The sequence below is a fragment of the Oncorhynchus tshawytscha genome, linkage group LG31, assembly GCF_018296145.1.
Source record: "Oncorhynchus tshawytscha isolate Ot180627B linkage group LG31, Otsh_v2.0, whole genome shotgun sequence".
Lineage (NCBI taxonomy): Eukaryota > Metazoa > Chordata > Actinopteri > Salmoniformes > Salmonidae > Oncorhynchus > Oncorhynchus tshawytscha.
In genome coordinates, this window is record NC_056459.1 from 28,916,678 (window position 1) to 28,929,246 (window position 12,569).

Genomic DNA, 12,569 nt, shown 5'->3' on the forward strand with positions numbered 1-12,569 from the left:
TATGATGGGGTCATGTGGTCCTTTATGATCAGGGTCATGTGGTCCTTTATGATGGGGGTCATGTGGTCCCTCGTCAGTCCTTTATGATGGGGGTCATGTGGTCCTTTATGATGGGGGTCATGTGGTCATTTATGATGGGGGTCATGTGGTCCTTTATGATGGGGGTCATGTGGTCCCTCGTCAGTCCTTTATGATGGGGGTCATGTGGTCCCTCGTCAGTCCTTTATGATGGGGGTCATGTGGTCCTTTATGATGGGGTCATGTGGTCCCTCATCAGTCCTTTATGATGGGGTCATGTGGTCCCTCATCAGTCATTTATGATGGGGTCATGTGGTCCCTCATCAGTCCTTTTTGATGGGGTCATGTGGTCCTTTATGATGGGGGTCATGTGGTCCCTCGTCAGTCACTTATGATGGGGTCATGTGGTCCTTTATGATGGGGTCATGTGGTCCTTTATGATCAGGGTCATGTGGTCCTTTATGATGGGGGTCATGTGGTCCCTCGTCAGTCATTTATGATGGGGGTCATGTGGTCCTTTATGATGGGGGTCATGTGGTCATTTATGATGGGGGTCATGTGGTCATTTATGATGGGGGTCATGTGGCCCCTCATCAGTCCTTTATGATGGGGTCATGTGGTCCTTTATGATGGGGGTCATGTGGCCCCTCATCAGTCCTTTATGATGGGGTCATGTGGTCCCTCATCAGTCCTTTATGATGGGGGTCATGTGGTCCCTCGTCAGTCATTTATGATGGGGGTCATGTGGTCCTTTATGATGGGGGTCATGTGGTCCCTCGTCAGTCATTTATGATGGGGGTCATGTGGTCCTTTATGATGGGGGTCATGTGGTCCTTTATGATGGGGGTCATGTGGTCATTTATGATGGGGTCATGTGGCCCCTCATCAGTCCTTTATGATGGGGTCATGTGGTCCCTCATCAGTCCTTTATGATGGGGTCATGTGGTCCTTTATGATGGGGGTCATGTGGTCATTTATGATGGGGGTCATGTGGTCATTTATGATGGGGGTCATGTGGTCATTTATGATGGGGGTCATGTGGTCCCTCGTCAGTCCTTTATGATGGGGTCATGTGGTCCTTTATGATGGGGGTCATGTGGTCCTTTATGATGGGGGTCATGTGGTCCTTTATGATGGGGGTCATGTGGTCATTTATGATGGGGGTCATGTGGTCCTTTATGATGGGGGTCATGTGGTCCCTCGTCAGTCCTTTATGATGGGGGTCATGTGGTCCTTTATGATGGGGGTCATGTGGTTCTTTATGATGGGGGTCATGTGGTCCCTCCAGTCATTTATGATGGGGGTCATGTGGTCCTTTATGATGGGGGTCATGTGGTCCCTCGTCAGTCATTTATGATGGGGTCATGTGGTCCTTTATGATGGGGGTCATGTGGTCATTTATGATGGGGGTCATGTGGTCCCTCGTCAGTCCTTTATGATGGGGGTCATGTGGTCCCTCGTCAGTCATTTATGATGGGGGTCATGTGGTCCTTTATGATGGGGTCATGTGGTCCTTTATGATGGGGGTCATGTGGTCATTTATGATGGGGGTCATGTGGTCCCTCGTCAGACATTTATGATGGGGGTCATGTGGTCATTTATGATGGGGTCATGTGGTCCTTTATGATGGGGGTCATGTGGTCCTTTATGATGGGGTCATGTGGTCCTTTATGATGGGGGTCATGTGGTCCTTTATGATGGGGGTCATGTGGTCCTTTATGATGGGGGTCATGTGGTCCCTCGTCAGTCCTTTATGATGGGGGTCATGTGGTCCCTCATCAGTCATTTATGATGGGGGTCATGTGGTCATTCATGATGGGGGTCATGTGGTCCCTCGTCAGTCCTTTATGATGGGGTCATGTGGTCCTTTATGATGGGGGTGATGTGGTCCCTCGTCAGTCATTTATGATGGGGGTCATGTGGTCATTTATGATGGGGGTCATGTGGTCCCTCGTCAGTCATTTATGATGGGGGTCATGTGGTCCTTTATGATGGGGGTCATGTGGTCATTTATGATGGGGTCATGTGGCCCCTCATCAGTCCTTTATGATGGGGTCATGTGGTCCCTCATCAGTCCTTTATGATGGGGGTCATGTGGTCCTTTATGATGGGGTCATGTGGTCCCTCATCAGTCCTTTATGATGGGGTCATGTGGTCCCTCATCAGTCATTTATGATGGGGTCATGTGGTCCCTCATCAGTCCTTTATGATGGGGTCATGTGGTCATTTATGATGGGGGTCATGTGGTCCTTTATGATGGGGGTCATGTGGTCCCTCGTCAGTCACTTATGATGGGGTCATGTGGTCCTTTATGATGGGGTCATGTGGTCCTTTATGATCAGGGTCATGTGGTCCTTTATGATGGGGGTCATGTGGTCCCTCGTCAGTCCTTTATGATGGGGGTCATGTGGTCCTTTATGATGGGGGTCATGTGGTCATTTATGATGGGGGTCATGTGGTCCTTTATGATGGGGTCATGTGGTCCCTCGTCAGTCCTTTATGATGGGGGTCATGTGGTCCTTTATGATGGGGTCATGTGGTCCCTCATCAGTCCTTTATGATGGGGTCATGTGGTCCCTCATCAGTCATTTATGATGGGGTCATGTGGTCCCTCATCAGTCCTTTATGATGGGGTCATGTGGTCCTTTATGATGGGGGTCATGTGGTCCCTCGTCAGTCACTTATGATGGGGTCATGTGGTCCTTTATGATGGGGTCATGTGGTCCTTTATGATCAGGGTCATGTGGTCCTTTATGATGGGGGTCATGTGGTCCCTCGTCAGTCATTTATGATGGGGTCATGTGGTCCTTTATGATGGGGGTCATGTGGTCCTTTATGATGGGGGTCATGTGGTCCTTTATGATGGGGGTCATGTGGTCCTTTATGATGGGGGTCATGTGGTCCCTCGTCAGTCCTTTATGATGGGGGTCATGTGGTCCTTTATGATGGGGGTCATGTGGTCCTTTATGATGGGGGTCATGTGGTCCCTCGTCAGTCATTTATGATGGGGGTCATGTGGTCCTTTATGATGGGGGTCATGTGGTCCCTCGTCAGTCATTTATGATGGGGGTCATGTGGTCCTTTATGATGGGGGTCATGTGGTCATTTATGATGGGGGTCATGTGGTCCCTCGTCAGTCCTTTATGATGGGGGTCATGTGGTCCCTCGTCAGTCATTTATGATGGGGGTCATGTGGTCCTTTATGATGGGGTCATGTGGTCCTTTATGATGGGGTCATGTGGTCCTTTATGATGGGGGTCATGTGGTCATTTATGATGGGGGTCATGTGGTCCCTCGTCAGTCATTTATGATGGGGGTCATGTGGTCATTTATGATGGGGTCATGTGGTCCTTTATGATGGGGGTCATGTGGTCCTTTATGATGGGGTCATGTGGTCCTTTATGATGGGGGTCATGTGGTCATTTATGATGGGGTCATGTGGTCCCTCATCAGTCATTTATGATGGGGGTCATGTGGTCATTTATGATGGGGTCATGTGGCCCCTCATCAGTCCTTTATGATGGGGTCATGTGGTCCTTTATGATGGGGGTCATGTGGTCCTTTATGATGGGGGTCATGTGGTCCTTTATGATGGGGGTCATGTGGTCCCTCGTCAGTCCTTTATGATGGGGTCATGTGGTCCCTCATCAGTCATTTATGATGGGGGTCATGTGGTCATTCATGATGGGGTCATGTGGTCCCTCGTCAGTCCTTTATGATGGGGTCATGTGGTCCTTTATGATGGGGGTCATGTGGTCCCTCGTCAGTCATTTATGATGGGGGTCATGTGGTCATTTATGATGGGGTTATGTGGTCCCTCGTCAGTCATTTATGATGATGGGGTCATGTGGTCCTTTATGATGGGGGTCATGTGGTCATTTATGATGGGGTCATGTGGCCCCTCATCAGTCCTTTATGATGGGGTCATGTGGTCCTTTATGATGGGGTCATGTGGCCCCTCATCAGTCCTTTATGATGGGGTCATGTGGTCCCTCATCAGTCCTTTATGATGGGGTCATGTGGTCCTTTATGATGGGGGTCATGTGGTCCTTTATGATGGGGGTCATGTGGTCCCTCGTCAGTCCTTTATGATGGGGGTCATGTGGTCCCTCGTCAGTCATTTATGATGGGGGTCATGTGGTCCTTTATGATGGGGTCATGTGGTCCTTTATGATGGGGTCATGTGGTCCTTTATGATGGGGGTCATGTGGTCATTTATGATGGGGGTCATGTGGTCCCTCGTCAGTCATTTATGATGGGGGTCATGTGGTCATTTATGATGGGGTCATGTGGTCCTTTATGATGGGGGTCATGTGGTCCTTTATGATGGGGTCATGTGGTCCTTTATGATGGGGGTCATGTGGTCATTTATGATGGGGTCATGTGGTCCCTCATCAGTCATTTATGATGGGGGTCATGTGGTCATTTATGATGGGGTCATGTGGCCCTCATCAGTCCTTTATGATGGGGTCATGTGGTCCTTTATGATGGGGGTCATGTGGTCCTTTATGATGGGGGTCATGTGGTCCTTTATGATGGGGGTCATGTGGTCCCTCGTCAGTCCTTTATGATGGGGGTCATGTGGTCCCTCATCAGTCATTTATGATGGGGGTCATGTGGTCATTCATGATGGGGGTCATGTGGTCCCTCGTCAGTCCTTTATGATGGGGTCATGTGGTCCTTTATGATGGGGGTCATGTGGTCCCCTCAGTCATTTATGATGGGGGTCATGTGGTCATTTATGATGGGGGTTATGTGGTCCCTCGTCAGTCATTTATGATGGGGGTCATGTGGTCCTTTATGATGGGGGTCATGTGGTCATTTATGATGGGGTCATGTGGCCCCTCATCAGTCCTTTATGATGGGGTCATGTGGTCCTTTATGATGGGGGTCATGTGGCCCCTCATCAGTCCTTTATGATGGGGTCATGTGGTCCCTCATCAGTCCATGATGGGGTCATGTGGTCCTTTATGATGGGGGTCATGTGGTCATTTATGATGGGGGTCATGTGGTCCCTCGTCAGTCCTTTATGATGGGGTCATGTGGTCCTTTATGATGGGGGTCATGTGGTCCTTTATGATGGGGGTCATGTGGTCCTTTATGATGGGGGTCATGTGGTCATTTATGATGGGGGTCATGTGGTCCTTTATGATGGGGGTCATGTGGTCCCTCGTCAGTCCTTTATGATGGGGGTCATGTGGTCCTTTATGATGGGGGTCATGTGGTCCTTTATGATGGGGGTCATGTGGTCCCTCGTCAGTCATTTATGATGGGGGTCATGTGGTCCTTTATGATGGGGGTCATGTGGTCCCTCGTCAATCATTTATGATGGGGGTCATGTGGTCCTTTATGATGGGGGTCATGTGGTCATTTATGATGGGGGTCATGTGGTCCCTCGTCAGTCCTTTATGATGGGGGTCATGTGGTCCCTCGTCAGTCATTTATGATGGGGGTCATGTGGTCCTTTATGATGGGGTCATGTGGTCCTTTATGATGGGGTCATGTGGTCCTTTATGATGGGGGTCATGTGGTCATTTATGATGGGGGTCATGTGGTCCCTCGTCAGTCATTTATGATGGGGTCATGTGGTCATTTATGATGGGGTCATGTGGTCCTTTATGATGGGGGTCATGTGGTCCTTTATGATGGGGTCATGTGGTCCTTTATGATGGGGGTCATGTGGTCATTTATGATGGGGTCATGTGGTCCCTCATCAGTCATTTATGATGGGGGTCATGTGGTCATTTATGATGGGGTCATGTGGCCCCTCATCAGTCCTTTATGATGGGGTCATGTGGTCCTTTATGATGGGGGTCATGTGGTCCTTTATGATGGGGGTCATGTGGTCCTTTATGATGGGGGTCATGTGGTCCCTCGTCAGTCCTTTATGATGGGGTCATGTGGTCCCTCATCAGTCATTTATGATGGGGGTCATGTGGTCATTCATGATGGGGGTCATGTGGTCCCTCGTCAGTCCTTTATGATGGGGTCATGTGGTCCTTTATGATGGGGGTCATGTGGTCCCTCGTCAGTCATTTATGATGGGGTCATGTGGTCATTTATGATGGGGGTTATGTGGTCCCTCGTCAGTCATTTATGATGGGGGTCATGTGGTCCTTTATGATGGGGGTCATGTGGTCATTTATGATGGGGGTCATGTGGTCCCTCGTCAGTCCTTTATGATGGGGGTCATGTGGTCATTTATGATGGGGGTCATGTGGTCATTTATGATGGGGGTCATGTGGTCCCTCGTCAGTCATTTATGATGGGGTCATGTGGTCATTTATGATGGGGTCATGTGGTCCTTTATGATGGGGGTCATGTGGTCCTTTATGATGGGGTCATGTGGTCCTTTATGATGGGGGTCATGTGGTCATTTATGATGGGGGTCATGTGGTCCCTCATCAGTCATTTATGATGGGGGTCATGTGGTCATTTATGATGGGGTCATGTGGCCCCTCATCAGTCCTTTATGATGGGGTCATGTGGTCCTTTATGATGGGGGTCATGTGGTCCTTTATGATGGGGGTCATGTGGTCCTTTATGATGGGGGTCATGTGGTCCCTCGTCAGTCCTTTATGATGGGGGTCATGTGGTCCCTCATCAGTCATTTATGATGGGGGTCATGTGGTCATTCATGATGGGGGTCATGTGGTCCCTCGTCAGTCCTTTATGATGGGGTCATGTGGTCCTTTATGATGGGGGTCATGTGGTCCCTCGTCAGTCATTTATGATGGGGGTCATGTGGTCATTTATGATGGGGGTTATGTGGTCCCTCGTCAGTCATTTATGATGGGGGTCATGTGGTCCTTTATGATGGGGGTCATGTGGTCATTTATGATGGGGGTCATGTGGTCCCTCGTCAGTCCTTTATGATGGGGGTCATGTGGTCATTTTGATGGGGATGTGGTCCCTCATCAGTCCTTTATGATGGGGTCATGTGGTCCCTCATCAGTCATTTATGATGGGGTCATGTGGTCCCTCATCAGTCATTTATGATGGGGGTCATGTGGTCCCTCGTCAGTCATTTATGATGGGGGTCATGTGGTCCCTCGTCAGTCATTTATGATGGGGGTCATCTATTTGCCCATTGTTCAGGGTAGTCCTTTAAATGTACATTTTTGTCATTTACCAAACGCTCTTATCCAGAGTGACTTACAGGAGCAATTAGGGTTAAGCGCCTTGCTCAAGGGCACATAGACAGATTGGTCACCTAGTCAGCTTAGGGATTCGAACCAGCAACCTTCCGGTTACTGGCCCAACGCTCTGAACTGCTAGCCTACCTGCCACCCTACTTATAACAGATTATGTTTTGGTCCTTGGTAACAAAGCCCTGTGAAGTCCCCCATGCCAGCAGCACACAGTTCATTAAAAGAGTGGAGAACGAACAGCATTGTCTTTTGGCTCAGAGTATGAAGAGAAGAGCAGCACTAGGCTCTGGTTGGCCTGGGAACCAGAAAGAGAAGAGCAGCACTAGGCTCTGGTTGGCCTGGGAACCAGGAAGAGAAGAGCAGCACTCGGCTCTGGTTGGCCTGAGAACCACGAACACTGGCAACATTTTCAGAAACCAATATGGGTCAGAGACTCTGAAGTTATTTATTACCAACACTAGATTTGAAAAGTGGAACTTAAAAATGTATCAAAATATTTTAGCAGCGTTTACACAGGCAGCACAATTCTGATATTTTTTCTCTCAGTATCTCTCCCTCTCTACCATTTTCTCTCTCACTCTCTCTCTCCATCTCTCCGTATATCCCCCTTCAACCCACAATTAAGAGATATCCCCAGAGATATCCCCAGAGATATCCTAAGAGATATCCCCAGAGACCAGAGATATCCCCAGAGACCAGAGATATCCCCAGAGACCAGAGATATCCTCAGAGACCAGAGATATCCCCAGAGATATCCTCAGAGACCAGAGATATCCCCAGAGACCAGAGATATCCCCAGAGACCAGAGATATCCTCAGAGACCAGAGATATCCCCAGAAATATCCTCAGAGACCAGAGATATCCTCAGAGACCAGAGATATCCCCAGAGATATCCTCAGAGACCAGAGATATCCTCAGAGACCAGAGATATCCCCAGAGACCAGAGATATCCTCACAGACCAGAGATATCCTCACAGACCAGAGATATCCTCAGAGACCAGAGATATCCTCAGAGACCAGAGATATCCTCAGAGACCAGAGATATCCCCAGAGACAGAGATATCCTCACAGACCAGAGATATCCTCACAGACCAGAGATATCCCCAGAGACCAGAGATATCCTCAGAGACCAGAGATATCCTCAGAGACCAGAGATATCCCCAGAGATATCCTCAGAGACCAGAGATATCCTCAGAGACCAGAGATATCCCCAGAGACCAGAGATATCCTCAGAGACCAGAGATATCCTCAGAGACCAGAGATATCCTCAGAGACCAGAGATATCCTCAGAGACCAGAGATATCCTCAGAGACCAGAGATATCCTCAGAGACCAGAGATATCCTCAGAGACCAGAGATATCCTCAGAGACCAGAGATATCCTCAGAGACCAGAGATATCCTCAGAGACCAGAGATATCCTATTGATCTGATGGTAGAAAAGCCCTGCAGCATAATCTTCATGTTTTCCAGTGAAGATGTTAAAATCATTTATTTCAATTATACCAGGTGACCTTATGTGTGGCTGTAAAGTAATTAAGCAGGATACGTGAACTGGAAATGCATCTGGGGGTGTGTGTGTGTGGGGGGGGATTGACAGATACACAACAGACCAGAGCCCTTGCTTCACCATCCAATCATTCTGCTCCCCTGATAAGAATGAGGGACAAAATGAATAAATAAATGAGCGTTCGGTTAATCTGAGTGGCCAGAGACGGCATCAGGCATCGCCACGTGTGAAGATCGGTCACTTTCACACTTTCACGCTGTGTCCCAAATTCTACCTCAGTCAGCATATCACTTGGAGTTCAGGAAGGAGAAGGTATTACAGTAGCTAGCAACATGTTCAAAACAAGTGCAGGACCTGCCTTCTTTTGGGACATCCCTACTTGTCTTGCCAGATCATTGACACTACAGTACAACTACTTCTTAAATCAATCTACTACCATTTCAAAAGAAACACCCCCAGTCAGTGTACAGGGCAGCAGGTAGCCTGGTGGTTAGGAGTGGTGGTTAGGAGTGGTGGTTAGGAGTGGTGGTTAGGAGTGATGGTTAGGACGGATGGTTAGGAGTGGTGGTTAGGAGTGGTGGTTAGGAGTGGTGGTTAGGAGTTGTGGTTAGGAGTGTTGGTTAGGAGTGTTGGTTAGGAGTGTTGGACCAGTAACAGAAAAGTCGCTGGATTGACTCTCGAGCCGACAAGGTAAATCTGTCGTTCTGCCCTTGACCAAGACAAGTTACCCTAATTAGTCCAAGCTGATGGCTGATCCCCTGGCCGCGACCCCACTCTGAGGGTGTCACACAGGGAGTGGGATATGCAAAAAACACATGTACATTTCACACCACACACCTGTACAGATTACCCACTTGTATATACAGTGACACAAGACTATATAATCAGTATATTGTTATAGTCAGTCAGAATTGATTCAAACATTGATCTGATCTAGTCTTTGTTCTGTGAGGTCCTCAAAGAACCACAGCAATTTGTTGTAAAACATTTTATGGTTATCCTATAGCTATCCTGTCGTTATTATATGGTTATACTATGGTTATTCTTTGGTTATCCAGTGTATCCACTTGTGTGTCTGGAATTGTATTTTTAGATGGTTCAATTAAATCAGTCTACCCACCTTGCGCTTGCGTGGGATTGGCTCGTCAAAGAGCAGGCTGCTGCCGTCCTGTTCGTCGATGGCGTCGTCGGGGGGCGGGCCGTTGATGCTGGGCATACGGAAAGGCTTGAAGCTGTCTGCGGAGAGCGGTGGGGAGGGGGTGGACGGGTTGGACTGGTCACTAGGGCCGCTCCAGCTCCAATAGCCACTGCTGCTGTAACTGGAGGGGGTGAAGCCTCCACCTCTGTCCTTCCACGAGCCATTCAGACACTCTGGAGGGGTGAGAGAGACAAGGCCAGAAAAACTTTTCAAACTTCATTTTTATTTACTGCAGAGTTCCTCTGTCCAGTGTCTGTGTTCGTTTTCCCACCTTAATCTTGTCTTTTTATTGGCCAGTCTGAGATATGGCTTTTTCTTTGCATCTCTGCCTAGAAGGCCAGCATCCCGGAGTCGCCTCTTCACTGTTGACGTTGAGACTGGTGTTTTGATGGTATTATTTAATGAAGCTGCCAGTTGAGGACTTGTGAGGCATCCGTTTCTCAAACTAGACACTCTACTGTACTTGTCCTCTTGCTCAGTTGTGCACCGGGGCCTCCCACTCCTCTTTCTATTCTGGTTAGTGCCAGTTTGTGCTGTTCTGTGAAGGGAGTAGTACACCGCGTTGTACGAGATCTTCATTTTCTTAGCAATTTCTCGCATGGAATAACCTTAATTTCTCAAAACAAGAATAAACTGACGAGTTTCAGAAGAAAGTTATTTGTTTCTGGCCATTTTGAGCCTGTAATTGAACCCACAAATGCTGATGCTCCAGATACTCAACTAGTCTAAAGGAGGCCAGTTTTATGGCTTCTTTAATCAACACAACAGTTTTCAGCTGTGCTAACATAATTGCAAAAGGTTTTTCTAATATTAGCCTTCTAAAATGATACACTTGGATTAGCTAACACAACGTGCCTTTGCCAGGAGTGATGTTTGCTGATAATTGGCCTCTGTACGCCTATGTAGATATACCATAAAATCATTTCCAGCTACAATAGTCATTTACAACATTAACAATGTCTACACTGTACTTCTGGTCAATTTGATGTTCTTTTAATGGACAAAAAAAATGCTTCTCTTTCAAAAACAAGGACATTTCTACAGTTGAAGTCGGAAGTTTACATACACCTTCGCCAAATATATTTAAACTCAGTTATTCACAATTCCTGACATTGAATCTGAGTAAAAAAGCCCTTTCTTGGGTCAGTTAGGATCACCACTTTATTTTAAGAATGTGAAATGTCAGAATAATAGTAGAGATAATTATTAATTTCAGCTTTAATTTCTTTCATCACATTCCAAGTTTACATACACTCAATTAGTATTTGGTAGCATTGCCTTTAAATTGTTTAACTTGGGTCAAACGTTTCAGGAAGCCTTTCACAAGCGTCCCACAAAAAGTTTTGGCCCATTCCTCCTGACAGAGCTGATGTAACTGATTCAGGTTTGTAGGCCTCCTTTTTCAGTTCTGCACACAAATGTTCTATAGGATTGAGGTCAGGGCTTTATGATGGCCACTCCAATACCTTGACTTTGTTGTCCTTAAGCCATAACTTTGGAAGTATGCTTGGGGTCATTGTCCATTTGGAAGACCCATTTGCAACCAAGCTTTAACTTCCTGACTGATGTCTTGAGATGTTGCTTCAATATATCCACATAATTTTTCTTCCTCATGATGCCATCTATTTACTGAAGTGCACCAGTCCCTCCTGCAGCAAAGCACCCCCACAACATGATGCTGCCACCCCCACGCTTCACGGTTGGGATGGTGTTCTTCGTTTTGCAAGCCTCCCCCATTTTCCTCCAAACATAACGATGGTCATTATGGCCAAACAGTTCTATTTTTGTTTCATCAGACCAGAGGACATTTCTCCAAAAAGTAAGATCTTTGTCCCCATGTGCAGTTGCAAACAGTAGTCTGGCTTTTTTATGGCGGAATTGAAGCAGTGGCTTCCTCCTTGCTGAGCAGCCTTTCAGGTTATGTCAATATAGGCCTCGTTTTACTGTGGATATAGATACTTTTGTACCCGTTTCCTCCAACATCTTCACAAGGTCCTTTGCTGTTCTGGGAATGATTTGCACTTTTCGCACCAAAGTACGCTCATCTCTAGGAGACAGAACTCCTTCCTGAGCGGTATGACGGCTGCATGGTCCCATGGTGTTTATAGTTGCGTATTATTGTTTGTACAGATGAACTTGGTACCTTCAGGTCTTTGGAAATTGCTCCCAAGGATGAACCAGACTTGTGGAGGTCTACAATTTATTTTCTGAGGTCTTGGCTGATTTCGCTTGATTTTCCCATGATGTCAAGCAAAGAGGCACTGAGTTTGAAGGTAGGCCTTGGAATACATCCACAGGTACACCTCCAATTGACTCAAATGTTGTCAATTAGCCTATCAGAAGCTTCTAAAGCCATGAAATTATTTTCTGGAATTTTCCAAGCTGTTTAATGGCACAGTCAACTTAGTGTATGTAAACTTCTGACCCACTGGAATTGTGATACAGTGAATTATAAGTGAAATAATCTGTCTGTGAACAATTGTTGGAAAAATGACTTGTGTCATGCACAAAGTAGATGTCCTAACCGACTTGCCAAAACAATAGTTTGTTATAACAAGAAATGTGTGGAGTGATTGAAAAACGAGTTTTAATGACTCCAACCTAAGTGTATGTAAACTTCCGACTTCAACTGTAAGTGACCCCAAACTGTTGAACAGTAGTGTATCAATGGCAACATGTGTAGAATTAGAGTAAA

The 12,569-nt window shown here is 47.1% G+C and overlaps 1 protein-coding gene across 1 annotated transcript in view; it reads right to left on the reverse strand.

Annotated features, from left to right (window-relative positions):
- Nucleotides 1-12,569, reverse strand: part of LOC112236018 (zinc finger protein 704) — a 45,065-nt gene that overhangs the window by 15,872 nt on the left and 16,624 nt on the right. Inside the window, exon 3 of the mRNA XM_042309979.1 lies at nucleotides 9,797-10,047. Within this exon, the coding sequence (XP_042165913.1) occupies nucleotides 9,797-10,047 (251 nt within the window). The remainder of the gene's footprint in view (nucleotides 1-9,796; nucleotides 10,048-12,569) is intronic.